The sequence below is a fragment of the Equus caballus genome, chromosome 8 (genome assembly GCF_041296265.1).
Source record: "Equus caballus isolate H_3958 breed thoroughbred chromosome 8, TB-T2T, whole genome shotgun sequence".
Classification (NCBI taxonomy): domain Eukaryota; kingdom Metazoa; phylum Chordata; class Mammalia; order Perissodactyla; family Equidae; genus Equus; species Equus caballus.
The window spans coordinates 462,404-481,512 of record NC_091691.1 but is presented as its reverse complement, the minus strand read 5'-3'; the positions used below and the strand labels follow the sequence as shown (position 1 = coordinate 481,512).

At 53.1% G+C, this 19,109-nt stretch overlaps 1 protein-coding gene across 9 annotated transcripts in view; it reads right to left on the bottom strand.

The window, feature by feature from the left end:
- The window catches only part of TXNRD2 (thioredoxin reductase 2), a 51,308-nt gene that overhangs the window by 30,182 nt on the left and 2,017 nt on the right, over positions 1-19,109 (bottom strand). For 3 of the 9 annotated variants that reach the window (XM_070275164.1, XM_023648097.2, XM_070275162.1), the window contains exons 2-8: positions 17,104-17,172; positions 9,590-9,646; positions 9,086-9,230; positions 8,429-8,503; positions 6,558-6,636; positions 5,995-6,057; positions 127-197 (exon numbers count right to left, since the gene is read on the bottom strand). In XM_070275164.1, coding sequence (XP_070131265.1) covers positions 127-197; positions 5,995-6,057; positions 6,558-6,636; positions 8,429-8,503; positions 9,086-9,171 — 374 coding nt within the window. In that variant the 5' untranslated portion in view covers positions 9,172-9,230; positions 9,590-9,646; positions 17,104-17,172. Of the gene's footprint in view, positions 1-126; positions 198-5,994; positions 6,058-6,557; positions 6,637-8,428; positions 8,504-9,085; positions 9,231-9,589; positions 9,647-17,103; positions 17,173-18,726; positions 18,899-19,109 lie in introns of those variants that run through there. The other 6 variants (XM_070275165.1, XM_023648096.2, XM_070275163.1 and 3 more) reach the window with 4 other exon arrangements.

The following is a 19,109-nucleotide window of genomic DNA, read 5'->3' as shown; positions in this document are numbered from 1 at the left end:
GGTACTGGGCTTCCTTCCTGATTTCAGGTAGAGAGGGAAAAGGTCCAACACAGGGCTCCAAGGAGCCCTGACACCTACCACAGTGAACAGAAAGAGGGCCCCACGGAGGCACAGTTCAGGTCTTACGTTTTTCCAGGGGATTCTTTCAGCCAGAAGATGTCATCACTGGTAATTCCATATTCCAAAGCACCTTCGATCTATCCGAGAAAGAAGGACCAGTATGAGGAGAGCACCACTTGGCATGAGGAGGATGTCCATTTTGCAGACACAACTCAACCAGAGTCCCCCAGCTCACGTGTGGGTGCACTTCCCTGCTCTGCAGACTTTTCTTCAGGTTGTGGCCTCTGGGGACGGGTGATCTGTCTATATCTAAGTCAGTGCACCACCTGCCCAGCAGCGACACACCGGGCACTCCTTGGCTGTGACAGGCGGCCAGGGAGCTGGGGCACAGCCAGTGGGTCTTTCTTCTCTGCTCCCCAGGACTCTCCCCTTGATCCAGACCCAGGGCAGAGGGGAGGAGAGGAGAGGAGCAGAGTGAGGCAGGGTGTGGAGGGGCTGGCAGGCTCTAAGGGCACCAGGATGAAGGCTGGATGCCGCCAGGCACCCTCGGGGCCAGTCAGGTGGCCCTGTGCCCAGGCACTGAACAGACCACCCCGTATCCCCTCAGGGCCTGATGAGGGGCCGCTAAGCAGGTGGGGAGGCAGAGAGACAGGTGCCCTCGTAGTGGCCCGTGAATAAGATGTGCTGGTGGAGAGGAAACGGATTTCAAACAGTTTATGATTTCAATTGGCAAAAAAAATAAAGTCAGGAATTTCTCGGGTTTGCTCAAGGAAAACTGAAAGGTCTGAAAATCAAAGGGACTGGAACATAAGCAAGCCTTGTTGCGGGGTCGTCCTGGGCAGGCAGTGGAGGGGAGAGGGCATCTAAGCCGCCTCCTCCAGCACCCGGCAGCTCCTGCTTCATCCTGCTCTGGGCAAGTGGAGACACTGGCAGCTGCCCTGCCAAGGCCCAGCAGGACGGGGCCAGGCCAGTCCCCTCCACAGGGCCACCTGGCTCAAGCACATGTGCAGTTCGGACCGGTGCCTCAAAGGAGTCGAGATGACCGCCTGGCTCCCGGGAGATGACCGTGGCCTCGGGGGCTTTAATCGGAACCAACATTGGCCTGGCTGCTGGGTGAGGGGTCACTGATGGTCACCTGCTCTGCCCGTCTGGTGTAGCTACCTTGAACAGCAGCACCCTGTCACCTACAGAGCTGTGCAGCCTGCCCAAGGGCCACCACTACGCACAAGCTGCCTGGCCCTCTCTGGAGGCTGCTTTTGCTGGCCTGAGGGCCAGAAGGGAGGTCTGGCGGCCCTCTGAGGCCTGGACGTACACATTTTCCTCGGTACCCTCTGTTCCCAGTTTCTAGAGAAAGCACAGAACTGAATGAAGGTTATTTAAGCATCTGAGAAGAAACAGAACCACTTCCCTTGCTCTGTCTGGATCTACACAAGAGGCAGGAGTGGCCTCCAGCCTGTGGGATCCGTCAGTCTGGTGCCCTTTGCTGCAGCCCATGTGGAGGCTCAGGGCTCGGGGAGCTCAGCTCCCCGGGCCCCTGGGAGACCTGTGAGGAGGTAGCCTTGGCCAAGCCCCTCTGTTCTCCTTCCTGCTTCCCATTCCCCCCAGTCCAACGCTGGGTCCTCTTCCTCAGCTCCACTTTCCTTGTAGGAGGGAGGGCAGAGAAGCCCCCCCACTTAAGACTGGGCAGAGGTGACGTCAGGGAAAATGGTGGAGTGAGGCCCTCCCAAAGTTCACCCCTCCATAAAGACAGCAGAAGAGCTGGGGAAACGGTCAGCTCCAACTTCCTCAGAGCTCCGGAAACAAACTGAAGGTGCACAGCAACACAGGGAACATTTAGTCAAGAAAAACAGCTGACATTTGGTAAGAATGGTGAGTTTTGTGGAATTCTAACTTACACTAGTGCCATCCCCCAGCTCAGCGGTAGCCTTGAAAATTGACAGTACCAGAGAGAGCGGAACAGAGCGGGAGCCTTTCAAAGCTCCTTCCCAAAGAACAGCCACTGTTCGACCTGCCGAGGTTTCCTGGAAGACCCACTCCAGAGGCCTGTCTCCATCTGGCCTCGCTCGAACCTGCCCGGGGCTGAAACCTCTCCTCGGGGGGGATGTGCCCAATGACCTGACATCACAGCTGACGGACGTGATGGATAACAGTCGAAGCAGACAACAGACTGACCAAAAGCTTAAAGGGAAAAGCTGAGGAATGAGATGTCCACAGGGGCTTTGAAAAGCTCCAGCACATTCCTGGGGATCTCAAAGGCTGGGCGTGTGCACTGGGCTGCGCACACACCTGGGCAAGGCCTGGGATGGCCCTGACTCTGACCTCTGGCTGCCCTTGGGGCTCTGTCCAGGTAGGAAGTGAAAGCTAAGGCACAGTTTCCGCTACCTGGCTGAGTGTTGAAGGTGTGCCCCAGACGCCCACAGGGCCTTGGCAAAGGCTGGGAGATGCTAGGCTCCCAGCGTTGAAGGAACTCTATCCAGTTGTTAGCTGACCACTAAGCTAACTGAGCAGAGACTTCAGTGGCCTCAAGCGACAAACAATAAAGATTTACAAAATTAGTCCAGAAAATCGCCCAACAAACAAACAGCAATGAACAAAATCTTATGGTGGAGGGAGATTCTGATTTCAGACTTAACACATTACTTCATTTGAAATGTTCGGTTTTCAAAAAATATGCTAAGACATGCGAAGTAACATGAAAGTATGACCTTCACACACTGCTGGCGGGAACGTAAAATCATGTAGCTGCTTTGGAAAACAGTCTGGCAGGTCCTCAAAAGGTTAAACACAGACCCTGTGACCCAGGAACTCGACTCTAGGTACACACCCAGGGGAAGTGAAAAGTCAAATCCACAGAAAAGCTGCAACACAGGTGTCCACAGCAGTGCTGTCCGTGACAGCCAAAGTGGAAACAACCCAGATGTCCGTCAGTGGACAAACGGATAAACAAAATACAGTACAGGCAGACCTTGAGACCACCACAACAAAGGGAATATTGCAATAAAGCGAGTCACACCAATTTTTCAGTTTCCCAGTGCATATAAAAGTTATGTTTACGTACACTGTAGTCTATTAAGTATAAAATAGCATTATGTCTAAAAAAACAACGTGCATAACTTAAGTAAAAAGTACTTTATTACTAAAAGATGCTAACCATCATCTGAGCCTTCAGAGAGTCGTGATCCTTTTGCTGGTGGAGGGTCTGGCCTCGGTGCCGATGGCCGCTGACAGATCAGGGCGGGGGTTGCTGAAGGTTCGGGTGGCTGTGGCAATTTCCTGAAATAACCCAACAGTGAAGCTGGCCGCACTGACTGACTCTTCCTCTCACCAATGATTTCTCTGCGGCGTGCGATGCTGTTCGACAGCATTTTACCCGCAGGAGAACTTCTTTCAAAACTGGCGTCCATCCTCTCAAACCCTGCCGCTGCTTCACCAACTAAGATTACGTCAGATTCTAAATCCCTGGTTGTCGTTTCAACAATCGTCACAGCATCTGCACCAGGAGGAGATTCCATCTCAAGAAACCACTTTCTCTGTTCGTCCACACGAAGCAGCTCCTCACCCGTCCGTCTGTCAGGAGATTGCAGCAGTTCAGTCCTCGCAGGCTCCTCTTCTGACTCTAGTTCTCCCGCTACTTCCACACCTGCAGCTACTTCCTCCACTGAAGCCTGGAACCCTCAAAGTCATCCATGAGGGCTGGAATCCACTTCCTCCAAAATCCTGTTAATGCTGCTATCTGGACCTCTTCCCATGAATCACAAATGTTCTTAATGGCGTCTAGAATGGTGAATGCTTTCCAGAAGGTTGTCAATTTACTTGGCCCAGATCCATCAGAGGAATCACGATCCATGGCAGCTAGAGCCTTACGAGATCTATTTCAAAATGACTCCTTGATCCATGGGCTGCAGAATGGATACTGTGTTAGCAGGCATGAAAACAACACTCATCTCGTTCACATCTCTATCAGAGCTCTTGGGCGACCAGGTCAGGGCGACCGTGAGCAGTAACATTTTGAAACGAATCTTTTTTTCTGAGCAGTAGGTCTCCACAGTGGGCTTAAAATATTCAGTAAACCATGTTGTACACAGATGTGCTGTCATCCAGGCTTTGTCATTTCAGGTATGGAGCACAGCAGAGTAGATTTAGCACAATTCTTAAGGGCCCTAGGCTTTCTGGAATGATAAATGATCAGGCTTCACCTTCAAGTCACCAGCTGCATTAGCCCCTAACAAGAGAGTCAGGCTGTCCTTTGAAGCTTTGAAGGGAGGCACTGACTTCTCCTCCCTAGCGACGAAAGTCCTAGATGGCGTCTTCTTCCAATACAAGGCTGTTCTGTCTACACTGAAAATCTGTTGTTTAGAGTGGCCACCTTCATGAATGATCTTAGCCAGACCTTCTGGAGAACTCGCTGCAGCTTCTGCATCAGCACTTGCTGCTTCACCTGCACTTATACGTCACGGAGACGCTTCTTTCCTTAAATTTCATGAACCAACCTCTGCTGGCTTCAACCTTTTCTTCCGCAGCTTCCTGACTTCGCTCAGCCTTTGTAGAATTAAAGAGAATTAGGGCCTTGCTCTGGATTAGGCTTCGGCTTAAGGGAATGTTGTGGCTGGTTTGATCTTCTACCCAGACCACTAACACTTTCTCCGTATCAGCAATAAGGCTGTTTTGCCTTCTTATCTCCTGTGTTCACTGGAGCAGCACTTTTAATTTCCTTCAAGGACTTTTCCTTTGCATTCTCAACTTGGCTAACTTTTTGGCCCAAGAGGCCCAGCTTTTGGCCTATCTCAGCTTTGGACATTCCTTCCTCACTAAGCTTAATCACTTGTAGCTTTTGATTTAAAGTGAGAGACGTGTGACTCATCTTTCATTTGAACCCTTAGAGGCCATTGCAGGGTTATTAATTGGCCTAATTTCAAAATGGTTGTGTCTCAGGGAATAGGGAGGCCCGAGGAGAGGGAGAGAGACGGGTGTTGGTGGAGCAGTGAGAACACATACATTTATCGACTGAGCTCGCCATCTTACTTGGGTGCTGTTTTTGGCACCCTAAAGCAATTACCATAGTAACATCAGAGGCCACTGATCACACGTCATCGGAACAATTATAACGATAATGAAGAAGTCTGAAATACTGTGACAATTACCAAAATGTGACACAGAGACAGGAAGTGAGCAAATGCTGTTAGGAAAATGGTGCTGATAAACTTGCTCAACATGAGGTTGCCACAAACCTTCAGTCTGTAAAAAACACAATACCTGTGGAATGCAATAAAATGAAGTACAATAACACGAGGTGTGCCTGTGTATCCCCACAATGGGATATTGTTTGGCCATAAAAAGGAATGAAGTTCTGACACAGGCTACAGCAAGGATGAACCGTGAAAACACTACACTAAGTGCAGGACGCCAGTCACAAGGCCACATGCTGTCTGATTCCATTTACGTGAAACGTCCAGAATAGCCAATCCACAGAGATAGAGAGCGGACCAGTGGTTGCCAGAGGCTGCGGGAAGCAGGGAGTGGACAGTGACTGCTAACGGGGGCAGGGCTCCACTTTGGAGGGAAGAAAATGTCCTAGAATTAGCAGCGGTAAAGGAGGAGTCAACAAAGGAAACTGAGGAAAGGTAAGTGATGCTGAGAACAAGGAGAACAGATCTGGCGGCACCCCAGAAGCCAGCTGAGCAGTGAAGTGAGAACTGCTCTCAAGAGTCAGCAGTGTGGGGTCCCTGGTGACCTGCTTCAGCGGAGTGGATTCAAGAGAAGATCAGATAATAAAAAGTGACAATACTGAGTACAGAAAAAAAAATTTTAACAATAGGAAAGAGTGGGGAGGGCAGCTGGTGTGGGAGGCACTTATGTAAACAGTGTACTGCTTGAGCCTGGAGACCACGACTGTGGCTGGGGTGGGCGCGAAGGCTGTGTTTTGGGGACACTTACATGCGTGGGGTACCTCGGCCGCCCTCCAGTCGCGATGACAATGTGCTCAGCCGAAAGCAGAGTCTGAGAATAAACCCAGAAAGCTACAGTCACACAGATATGCTGCGGTCACCCGGGCAGAGGACCCAGCCATGGGCAGGGACCCAAGCATGCTTATGACAACCTCTGCCCGCAGTGCTGACCTGTGGGCAGCAGCTCAGAGCCCCACGGAGCGGGGAACCCTCCAAGGGTCTGGGGGACAGGTGGAAGAGGGCAGGGAGACGTTCAACTCCCAGGACTTCGCAGTTTGCAGAGCACCCTGTGGGCATCGCGTGCCTCAAGTCCCACAAAACCATCCAAGGGGTGACCGCCCGGCACCCTGCGCAGCAGGCGGCGTCTCACGCGGCCCGTTTCCTCCTTTGTAAAGAATTAAGATGGCCTCAAAGGGACCCGTTGTGTCAACTGCAGCAGCGCATGTTACTGAGCATAACACTGAGGCCGAGCAAAGCTGGAGCCAGGCCTGCCCAAGGTCCCTGGAACATGAGGATGGCCTCAAGGGCCCCCTCAGGCCATCGGGCTCTCACCTCTTTCCCATCTTTTGTGACACCGCAGACCATGTGCTCATTGACAAAGCTGGCCTTGATGTTAAAGTACTTGACTTTTCTGCAAAATAAAAATGGGACTTTCAAACATTTCCTCTGCAAATTAAGCCTCACCTCTGGGTTAAACAGGGAGCATGGGGCAGATTGCTAAAAAGCGAGCTCAGGCCCATGGCCCATGGCTCAAGTCAGGCAAGAGGTGACTGGAGAAGCGTCAGGAAGCATGGGACAGGCCACTCGCTGTTCCCTGGAGCATGGTGACCACAGCTGCCAGGCAGAGACACAGCAGCTCAGCACCATCCTGAGTCTGACTACAGCCCTGGTGTGTGATGACAGAAGTGGCCGGGCCTCCACTGGGGTCCATCCTTGTCACCTGGGCACATCCCACCAGGGAGCAGAGGTCCCACGCACACCCAGTTACCCCTGCACCCAAACCGCCAACTTCCCCTGGCAAGGGAGGGTGCCCACCAGGCATCCATCACCTCCTGCCTTTAGGGGACAGTGAAGCCAGAAGAACAGGTACAACAAGGACACAGGAGCGGCAGGTGTGGGGTGTGCAGAAAGGACCCACGCCTTCTCATTACAAAGGCTGCGCTGCAGGGGGCTTCTTGGCGGCTCTGGTGAGGCTTCACTGCCTCCTTGACCTCGTGTTCTCCCCAAGGGCAAGCCCGGCACCTTCAGGCACCACTCGAGCTGCAGGAAGCTCCTGTGGAAGTCCTCACTCATCCAACAGCCCGGTGACAGCCGGGGGCCACAAACACCTGAGGCAGGCTCCAGCCTCCTGTGCGGGTGGCGCCAGAGCCAGCCTGGGGTTGGGCTCGTTTGGCACCTGCCTAGGAGCTGCCCAGGGCCAGCAGGAAAGATGGCAGAGCCCGATGCCTCCAGCAAACTGCACGAGGGGACACCGAGCCCCACGTGGAGGAGAAACAACACAGTACAGCTTAGCTCCCTAGGGGACCCCTGGGCAAGCCTATGGTGGGTGGTGGGCCGGCTTCACTGGCTCAGTGCTCTTGGGTCTGTGGGCACAAAACTGCTGCCTACTTCACAGCTCCAGGAAGACCACCTTGGGGCCAAGCAGAGAGTGCTTAGATGAGCCACCAGACCTCTGAGGGGCCACTGTCCCCTCCACCACACACACGGGCACAGGACAGCTACAAGGCACGGAACAAGGAACAGCCCAACTCAAGTGCAGTTCCAGGCACCTCCCCTGGCAGCCACTCCTCAGGGACAATACTTCAGTGGGAGGAAGGGTGGGGATCTGGCTTGGGGGACCCCACGGGGCTGGCGGGGGCTGGCGGTTTCAGAGTGGAAAGGTCATGTTGGACATCTGCTCCAGCAGACAATGCCAGGCCCCTTCATCCGTGCCAGGGGAGCTGGAAGTGTGCAGTGAGTGTGGGAGCCTGGAGGTGAGAGGTGAGGTGTGGGGTTCACTCAGTGGTGCCTGGGCCTCTGCACCAGCCATGTGGGGCCCACTGGGATACTTCACATCACTGAGGTTGGCCCTGGCAGGAGAAAGGCTGCCTGCCTCGAGGAAGGAGCTGGCCACTAGGGTGGCCCTCACCAAGGCCCCACACTCTGGCCTGCATGTTCCCTGGCGCTGGCCCCGAGCACACTTCCTCCCTGGCACAGCCTCAGGCTCCGGCCATCCTGTCAACGTGCCCCTTGCTCCTCAGTGCTCTGGACTCTGCAGGTGGCAGCCAGCAGGGCAGCCTTCCACTCCCAGGGTACTTGCCCTGTCCACTGACTGTCTGCTCAACCCCATCCACAACAGGGTCCCCTCATCTTATCACTGAACCCTGTTGTCAAGGTATGAAATGATCCAGAGGAGGCCACGGGGACGGGCAAGGCCTCAGCACCTGTCCTGCAGCTGGACCCGGTGCCCCCAGTTCAGGGATTTCACATGGTTTTGAACAGCTTCAGCCATTTTCCTCCTGTTAACACACAAAACAAAACATTAAAAACCACAACAGAAGTGTTAGCTGTAGTCTCACAACGTGCTATCGGATGTAAACAGTGTGTTTATGAACTGTTTCTAAAGGTGGAAAAACGTGACCTCCATCCCACAGCCGCTGTCTCTGCTCCAGGTTTGGGGCTGTGGGGCTTTGGACCCATGGAAAATGAGGGCTTTGGTCCAGAGCCATCAGAACATGGCCAAGGCCCTGATCCAGGCCATCTGAGCACAAGAAGGGGCCCGTGTGCCGTGTGAGCAGGAGGGCCGCCTGCTGAGGCTGAGGGGGCTCCCACACCTCAGCACTGGCCTTTGGGCCGAAGTGTCCCTCATGGGGCGTCCTGTGCACCACAGGACACAGGACGCTCAGTGCATGCTGGGGCTCCCCCCAGTCGGTGCAGCAGCCCCCGCAGTGGTGAGAACCAAAAACGTCCCCAGACTTTGCCAGAGCATCCAGGGGAGCCCCATCCGCAGGCAGCACGCGCCCGTGAGGGTAAGGGAATGCAGAGACCTCCGCTTCCCCCAAGAGGAGCAGAAAAGTGCTGGGCACAGCCCGGCTCCTCACCAATCGTGTGGGACCAGCGGGGGTACCTCCCAGCCGTAGTGGGGGGCATCTCGGATCATGCCCCCCAGCAGTGCCGCCTGGTGCATCAGCTTCTTGGGGATGCAGCCGACATTCACACAGGTGCCGCCGAGGCCCCACCTGGTGCCTGACACGGTAGGAAGAGCACATGTAAATTTATATTCAGGTGACTCCACAGGGTTTCCTATTCTTCTACAGTTGTTTAGAATTCCTTGAAGTTGTCGTTTTTCACTCAAACATGGCCCAGGTGGACCCTGCCACATGGATTTACTCTCTGTAATTGTATTCAGAGTCATTTTCAAATGAGAAGAACAAGGAACTTTAAAGTAATGGCAGCTCACACAAGAAACAGGATGCTGTCCGCTGTCCAGAGACTCTGCATAGCGGGGGGTGAATGGCTCTGGGCTCAGCTGCCCTCTGTACATGAATCAGGGCCCCCTCCCAGTCCCCTCCCCAGACACACAGCTCCTGCCGGGGGCTGCCTACCTCGAGGGGAAGGCTCCACATAGTCGACCACGGCCACCTTCTTTCCCAGCTGAGCAGCTGGAATGACAAGAGGAGCAGGCAGGTAGGCACAACCAGAAAGCTGCTTCAGGGCTGGGGCTGGGGACACCTTGGGGCCCACGAAGCCCAGAAGAGGGCAGGAAAAGACCCGGGCCAGTGGCTGCCCACCAGCTCTGTACCCAGCCCCCCAGTGCCTGCTGCCCCCAGGAGGGAACCCTCAGGCCTCCTCTCGGACCGCAGCCTTCACATTGCCCACCATGGCAGTGCTGGGACCAGTGGGGTCCCTGCCCTCCTTCGTGCACCTGCCTCAGCAGCACTGGGCCCAGCCCTCCCTTGCCTGCTGCCCAACCTGGGGCGAAGCCCAGACATTCAGCACGAGTCCAGTGCTCCCCCTGAGCACACTGGGACGCATCACAGGAGCACCCGCTCCTTAGGAGAGGCCCCGGGCTTGGAGGCTCCCCCTCACGCTCCTAGTGGACTTGCTCCCCTCCTCCCTTCCCCCGCAGACACCTCGTGGGGCCTCCACTGGAGATCTACCCTCATCGGAGCCCCCAAGGGGGCCTTTGCTGCCTCACTCTCGTAGTGAGAAAACGGAGGCTCAGAAGTGAAACACAGGAGGCCCAGGGTCAGCCAGCCCCCACAGTGGGAGTGAGACCCCAACTGGAAACTGCACTCCCTAGCTGGAGCCTCCCGGCCACCCGGGGCAGTCAGCGGGTGCCCCTGGGCCGCAAATCCCCGGTTCTGAGGCTCACCCTGACACCGACCAGCCACGGCTGGCTGCAGGGCTTGCCTTGGCAGCCAGGGGCACTGCCTCCCCCAACCCCGGGCCCCGGACTGCACGGCCTCTGAGGGCACACCTGGCTGAAACGTTGTGACAGTGAGTGTTTGAAACACTACGGAACACACTTGATTCATGGCCATCAGAAACCAAAATTGGAACAAAGTTTTAGAAGTCTTCATTAAAAACCTGTTCTGCTCATTAATGATGGGATTGCAGTGCTTGACTTAAAAGTTCCAGCCAAAAAGACTCTTCAGATGCGCCAACACCCACTTCCATGACTGACCACGACAGAGCAACAGGGTCCAGGCCTACCCTCCCTGCTGAAACAACCAAAACTCCAGACAAAATACGGAAAACAATGGGTTTCAAGACACTGGACATTGGAGACAAAGGACAGCGATCTCCGAGAGACAGGAAGGAAGCGAGGCGAGCCCCACGCCTGGAGAGTTGGCCCAGGGAGGGGTCTGGGCAGAGTCCAGCAGACCCCTGGCTGAGGAGAGGGGCCGAGAGTCCAGGGAGACTGAGGTCGCCAGAGTTCCTGGGGCAAGGACCAGAGAGGAGAGATCTGCACAGAGAACCTGGCCACCTGGTCAGCTCAGGTGTGTGAGGACACTACCCGAGGCCGGGAAAGAACCACCCAGAAGGACCAGAGGAGACAGTGCTCACACAGGGCCAGGAAGAGCGCCTCTTCCCAGAAGCCGGCCTGGAGAAAACACATCCTTCCTGGGGCGTTAGGTAAGTGCTGAGGAAGGTCAGGCCTCAGTAGTTGAGAATAACCAGCCCTAGATGGGGCACAGCTCTGGACCTGCCCACCAAATCTTAAGCAGAAGACCCGGAAGGATCAAACTGTCTCTCACCTGCATCCCAGAACATGCTCAAAAATATTTCTAGTAATACAAAAATATCCAGAACCCAACCAGTTAGGTTCAAAGTGTTTGGCCTCCGTTCAAAAATTACCAGGCATGCAAAGAAGCAGGAAAATATAAGCCATAAAGAGAAAAATAATCAGTCAAAGGAAACTAAGAACTGACACAGATGTCAGAATTAGCAGAAAAGAAAGTAAAAGAGGTATTATAGCTGTATTGCACATGTTCAAAAGCTAAGAATCAACGTAGAAGATACAAAAAATGACCCAAGTCAAATTTACGGAGATGAAAATTACAAGAGATGAAAAATACATTGCGTGGGGTCAGTGGTGGCCTGGGCGCTGCAGAATCTTTTATTAGCGAATTTAAAAACATAGGACCAGAACCCACCGAGAATGAGGAGAGCACTAACGAGCTGTGGGGCGACTTCAAGACCCATGTAATTAAAGTCTTCCAAAGTGAAAGAGAGGGAAGGACAGGGCAATTATCTGAAGAAATAATGGTTGAAAATGCTCACAACTTGATGAAAAGTATAAATCCACAGACTCAGGAAGTTCAATGAACTCTGGCAGAAAAACAATCAGGAACTACACCAAGGCACGCCATCACTAAATAGCTCAAATCCAACGAAAAGAGAAAACCCTAAAAACGACCAGAGAAAAAAGACACACGACAGAGGAACAGAGACGAAGATGGCAGGAGATTTCTCATCAGAAACGAGCAGAAGACAGAGGGGCAACATCTGTAAATTGCTCAAAGGAAAAACTGTCTGCCTTGAATTCTGTACCCCGAGAAAGTATTTGAAAAATAAAGGTGTCTTCAGACATATAAAAGCTGAAAGAATTCATCACCCCCAAGCCACATTACAAGAGATGTTCACAGACGTCCACAGAGCAGAAGAAAAATGAGCCAGATGGAAACTCAGTTCCACACAGAGGGACGAAGAGCACCAGAAATGGGGACTACATGGGCAGAGCTGTACGATTTCTCTCTTTTTTCTTTTTAAAGATTTTGCTTTTCCTTTTTCTCCCAAAGCTCCCCAGTACATAGTTGTGTATTTTAGTTGTGGGTCCCTCTAGCTGTGGCATGTGGGACGCCGCCTCAGCATGGCCTGATGAGTGGTGCCATGTCCACGCCCAGGATCCGAACCGGCGAAATCCCGAGCCGCCAAAGCGGAGCACGCGAACTTAACCACTCGGCCACAGGGCCGGCCTCAGATTTCTTTATTATTATTTAAATCTTTTAAGAAGGTAACTGTTTAAACAAAAATAATAACAACGTGTGTGGGGTTTATAACGTGTAAAAGTAAAACGTCTGACAAGCTAGAACGAGCTGGGAGGGAGGAGCGGAAGCGCGCCCGTGCGAGGGTTTGTACTAGACGCACAGCGGGAGAAGCCCCCTTGGCCAGACTATGACAAGGTGAAGGTGTCCCTGTAAACCCTGCGGTGGCCACCTCACACCACATTTGTACATTAACTCAAAATGAGCCAAAGACCTCAGTGTGAGACTTGAAACTGTAACACTCTTAGAAGAACATATAGGCATAAATCTTTCTGACCTTGGGTAGCCAACTGTTTCTATATGACGCCAAAAGCATAAGCAACAAATGAAACAAGAGGTAAACTGGACTGCACCAAAATTAAACTTTTGTGCTACAAAGGACACCATTAAGAAAGTGAAAAGACAAGCCACAGAATGGGAGAAAGTATTTGTAAATCAGATGTCTGATAACGGTGTAGTATCCAGATTATATATATCAAAAAACTCATATAACTCAATAATAAAAAGACAACTCAATTTAAAAAGGGACAAAGGTTTTCAATAGACATTTCTTCATAGATAGGCAAATGGCCAATAAGCACACGAAAATATGCTCCATGTCGTTAATCATTAGGGAGATGCAAATAAAACACGATGAGCTGCCACCTGACACTTACCTAGGATGACTATAAGAAAGGCAGATAACAAGAGCTGGTGAAGATGTGGAAAACCGCAACCCTCATACGCTGCTCGTGGGAATACAAAACGGCGCAGCCATCTGCATTATTGCACTTTGGAAAACAGTCTGGCAGTTCCTCAAAAGGTTACACATTGAGTTACCATACCACCGAGCAACTCCACTCCTAGGTATCCATGCAAAAGAAATGAGAACATATGTCCACACAATAATTTGTACGTGAATGTTCCTAGCAGCATCATTCATAACAGTCAAAAAGTGGAAACAACCCAAATGTCCATCAATGGACAAGCAGATAAAAAGAATGTGGTCTGCCCAATATCAGAGGACAAGTAGAGAAACAGAATGTGGTCTACCCAATATCAACCGACAAGTAGAGAAACAGAATGTGGTCTGCCCAATATCAGAGCACAAGTAGAGAAACAGAATGTGGTCTACCCAATATCAACCGACAAGTAGAGAAACAGAATGTGGTCTGCCCAATATCAACAGAGAAGAAGAGAAACAGAGTGTGGTCTACCCAATATCAACAGAGAAGTAGAGAAACAGAGTGTGGTCTACCCAATATCAGTGGACAAGTAGAGAAACAGTCTGTGGTCTACCCAATATCAGAGGACAAGTAGAGACAGAGAATATGGTCTACCCAATATCAGTGGACAAGTAGAGAAACAGAGTGTGGTCTACCCAATATCAGTGGACAAGTAGAGAAACAGAGTGTGGTCAACCCAATATCAGAGGACAAGTAGAGAAACAGAATGTGGTCTACCCAATATCAGTGGACAAGCAGAGACAGAGAATATGGTCTACCCAATATCAATGGAGAACTCTTCAGCTGTAAAAAGGAATGAAGCACTCATACACGTTATATCATGGACAAAGGCTGAAAACATCATGCTGAGTGAAAGATGTCATGACAAAAGACCACATATTTATGTGAAATGCCCAGAATGGGCAAATCCATAGAGATAGAAAGTGGATTCACAGTGGCCAAAGGCTGAGGAGTAGAGGGAATGGGGAGTGACTACTGGGTACAGAGTAGTTTTTGAGGGTGACGAGAATGTTCTAAAATGGATTGTGGTAGTAGTTGTACAACACTGTGAATATACTAAAAACCATTGAATAACACACTTTAAATGAGTGAATTATATGGTACGTGACTTATATCTCAATAAAGCTATTATAAAAAATATGAAACACTTAGGGATAAATCTGACAAAAGCTGTGAAAAGACCTGTACATTGAAAACTACAAAATCTTGCTGAAAGAAATGAAAAACCACCTAAATAAAAAATACATACAACAAGACCCAGCTTTTCCACTTTTAGGCATGCACCAGGAGAATTTTGTGTGTGTGTATGTGAGGAAGATTGGCCCTAAGCTAACATCCACTGCCAATCCTCCTTTTTTTGATTCAGGAAGATTGTCACTGAGCTAACATCTGTGCCAGTCTTCCTCTGTTTTGTATGTGGGATGCTGCCACAGCATGGCTTCATGAGTGTTGTGTAGGTCCACGCCCAGGATCCGAACCTGCGAACCCCTGGCTGCCAAAGCGGAGTGAGCAAACTTAACCACTCGGCCACTGGGCCAGCCCCTACCACCAAAGAGAATTTAAAACATGTCAACACAAAGACTCGCACACGAATGCTCACAGCAGCACTGTTCACAACAGCCAAACACTGCAAACAAACCAAATGTTCATCTACAAACAACATGCGCTACCTGCATACACAGCTACTAATCAGTGATGAAATCTGAATAGCTATGCCACCTGAAAGAAGTCAGGAAAGTGAGACTCCATCCAGCGTGCTGCCCCTTAGGCAGCACCCCAGAGCATGCAAACTAACCTCCAGCGAGAGAAGTAGGTCATCAGTTCTCTGGGGTACGGCTAGGGGGTGGGGGGAGGATTCTCAAGGTTTGAGGACGTTTTGGGGGTTGTTACAGGCTGAATTATGTCCCCGCAAATTCCTATGTTGAAGCTGTAACCCCCAGAGCCTTAGAACGAGAGCTTATTTGAAGACAGGGTCTTTACAGAGGTAGTCAAGATTGAATGAGGTCATTATGTTGGGTGGGCCCTAATAGCACCTCACTGGTGTCTTTGTAAGAAGAGATTAGGACACAGACACAGAGGAATGGCCACGTGAGGACAGAGAGACACTGGCCATCTACACACCAAGGAGAGAGGCCTCAGGAGAAACCAACCCTGCCAGCACCTCGATCTCGGACTTCCAGTCTCCAGAACTGGGAGGAAATAAATCCCTGCCATCTAAGCTGCTCAGGCTGTAGTGTTTGTCACGGCCACCTGAGCACACTAGTATAGGGGTGACAGATGCACCCACTCTCTTGATCGTGGTACTGGTTTCACAGGTATGCACATATGTCAAATCTCATCAAGCTGTCCACTTTAAATATGAGTGCTTTATTGTATGTCAATTATACCTCAATAAAGCTGTAAAAAAGCGCAATTGGGGCCAGCCGGCTGGCATAGCAGTTAAGTCCACACGATTCACTTTGGTGGCCCGGGCTTCACTGGTTCAGATCACGGGCACGGACCTATGCACCACTCACGAAGCCATGCTGTGGCCAGCGTCTCACGTATAAAATAGAGGAAGATGGGCACAGATGTTAGCTCAGGGCCAGTCTTCCTCAAGCAAAAAAGAGGAAGATTGGCAGCGGATGTTAGCTCAGGGCTAATCTTACTTAAAAAAAAAAACCCAAAACAAAAACAAACAAACAAACAAAGAAGCACAATCTTCCACAGGGAGAAATGCACTGTTCGGAAAGGTGAAGACAGACCCGGGAACTGCGAGTTAACCAACACGACACCGGAGTGCCCGCAACATCCAGGGTTTTCTTCTGTTAGGAGGGACATTACCCGGCAGGCGGCTGTCTGTGCAGGCCCTTTCCTGGGGTGGCCCTGTGGTCACTGGGGTGAGGACCTCATGTCCCTCTGTACTCCCCTAAATCAGCTGGGACCCTTCCGCAGTCCTTGGCCCCACCAGTGGATAGCAAATCTCCTCTACGCTCTGTGATCCCAAAACCCCCATCTGACGTCAGAGAACCACAGCTTCCCAGTCAGGGTGCCCACTCAGCCCCCCGCCCTTTGGGCCCATTCATCTCCCCTTATCTCCTGTCTCCTCCTCCTCCCCTGGCCCACATCTGCCTCCTATCATTCAGGCGGCCGGGCGAGCAGCCGGCCAGTACTCCTCCAGCAGACAGCCGACTCCCGGTGAAACGCTGGCCTCTGCTCCCACTCGGACTAGCAGCAAACCACAACACGGTGCCTCTGGAGGCCTCAGGGTCCAGCTCCCTCCACTGGACACATCTTTACTGAGCTCCCCTCAGTGCCCGGCAGGAGGGGTGCAGCAGGGGTGCAACACTACGTAGGGCCATTTTGCTTGCCAAAACTGAAGGGAGGCGAGCGAGTCCCACAGCCAATGGCAAAGGGCAGGCTGGGCGGGTGGGCAGTAGGGGGAGGCGCAAGGCCAGGACGACCCTTGGGCAGCACCTGCACATCAGTGAGGAGGCCAGGGGCTGGAGCAGGTGAGCAGCAAGGACACAGGTGGTGGCAGACATGGTCAATGGGTGGGGACAGATCCTGTGAGGTCTGAGGCTGGAGCCAAGGAGGGCAGACTCAGACTTGGCGCGCCACCCTTGTCTCTGTGTGCTGCACAGACAGCTGGGGCGCGGGCGCAGGGCACAGCAACGAGCCTGCTGGGGTGACCCCGACAGGGTGACAGGGCCCTGGAGGGGCCAGGTCAGCAGCAGAGACAATGCATTCTGCTCATGGCCCTCAGGGCGCATGCCCATCCGACACCAGAGAACAACACTGCCCTCTCCAGGGGTCCAGGAAGCTCAGAGGCCCTGCCACAGTGGTGGGACACAGGATACGTACCTTCCTTGGCACAGGCCAGGCCGCCGGATCCCCCGCCAATCACCAGGAGATCGTAGCCCTGTCGCCCTGCTGGGGAAGGGGTGAGAGGTGAGAAGGGAGAGCCAGGCCAAGTCTGGGGCCCAGAGCCCGGAGGTTGCCGCACCATTGCCAAGGGCAAGCAGCTCTGTCCAGGAAAAGGTGGTACAGAATCCATCGGATGGGACCAGAGCCCCACGCTGTGATGGCCTAGGGTGGTAACGCATCACACATGAGGGCAGCAGACAATGACTGGGCTCACACTGTCTGCATGAATCCCAAGGCCAAGCAACACCAGGTGACAACATGTCATGAAGAAGGTGAGTTAACTGGCAGAACTGCTCGAACTCAAACTTCACCCGACATCCTGAGCCAGACACAGGACAAACATTTTCTGGAGTCCATCTGTCTTTCCACTGTAAAGGTCACCTTCTGCTATAAGTGAGGAAGGTAAAGAGCAGCCCCTGCATCAGGTAGCAGAGCCAGGCCGTGGGGCGCCCGTGGGGTCCGGGAGGGAAGCGACTGAGGCCACAGGAGCTGCGGGCCCACATTCCTCCCTGGAAATGCCTTTCGGGCTCCCTGTGCTGTCACTTTGGAGGCAGCCGCATCCTCCCCTCACGCCCCGCAGAGGACACTCACAGCCTTCCTGCCCTGCAGGAGGCATCTCTCGTCTCTCTTCGGCAAACCACTGATGTGGAAGGAAGGCAAAAGACAGTCAGAAGGGGCAGAGAAGGAGGGAGGGAGGAGGTGGGTGAGGGCAGGAGAGGCCTTAGTTGTGGTGAACCTGAGAGCTCTGACCCAAGGCCCGAGTTGGGGACACCCAGGGCCAGGCACCAGCCCACTCTCTATGGAAGGAGGAAGAAATAACAGCAAATTATCAGTATGTGGGGAGTGCGGGGAAGGCACGGACTGCTGCCAGGGCATCAAGAGCTGGCTGCTACTCCTGGGCAAGGCTGAGGATCCCGTGATCGAAGGGGCCTGCCCCCACGGCAGGTGCATCGGCCCTCACACCAGCATGGGAACCTGAGGCCTGCCAGTGAGGAGGCTGCACCCGTCTTCGTGGCCACCTCAACCTTCCTGGCAGGCAAGTCTGTGGGGAACATGCCCAGGGTGCTGCGCCCCTGAGGGACCGCGGCTCCCTAGACGTCCTACAGGCCAGGGGGCCGTGGCCTGTGCTCCTGCAGGCCCCAGGAGCTTGAGCCTAGAGAAGCCCTGGCTTGCAGGTGAGGAAGCCCACTGGGGAGCCGGTGCCGGGAGCTGCATCCAGGTGCCCGCCCTGTGGAGACGCTCCACTGTGCCCCCCACCCCGGGTCCATCCCGCAGGAGGCATCGAGGGCCCTGAGATGCGTGTGCAGGCACACAGGGTCTAAGGGAGCCAGAACTGAGTTCAAGCAGCCAGTGCAAAGCAGACCCCATTCCAAATTCAACTCAAGGACTCTGAAGAGTCCTAAACTGCTGTTGGTTATCCCAATGGCTTTGCTATGAGCCCAGAGAACTGAAGACTGACTGCTGGCTGGAGGAGCTGAGGCCAGGCACCTAGGAGCACAGGTCTGCCTGGCAGGGCAATGCTCCCTCCCAGTGGGGGGGCTGCCCAGGAGAACAGCTTACCTTCCATTGCAGGCGCCTCTCCTTCCTGCTGCCACAGCAGGGTCCCCGCTGGGTCTCCCTGCCCTGCAGTCCTGCACTGTGCCCCCATCTGCTATCAGCAGAGGGCAGGGCGAGTGGCTAGCCAAGCAAACTGTGGGTTTATCTTTGGCAGTTTGCTCTCCCCACCCACCTTATATGCTCAAGAGCCCTCCAGTCTGATAAACACTTGGAAGAGGCCAGCAGTGGAGCCCTCCATGTGTAGGAAATCTGCCTTTAAACACGTGGGAGGGTGTGGCTAGCCTGCTGGGGAAGAAGGACCCCGAGGTGGGTGTGGTGGGCACTGCTCAGCGCAGGTGTCCTGGGACACACCTGTGCACTCAGGTGCCCTGGGGTGCCTCACAGCC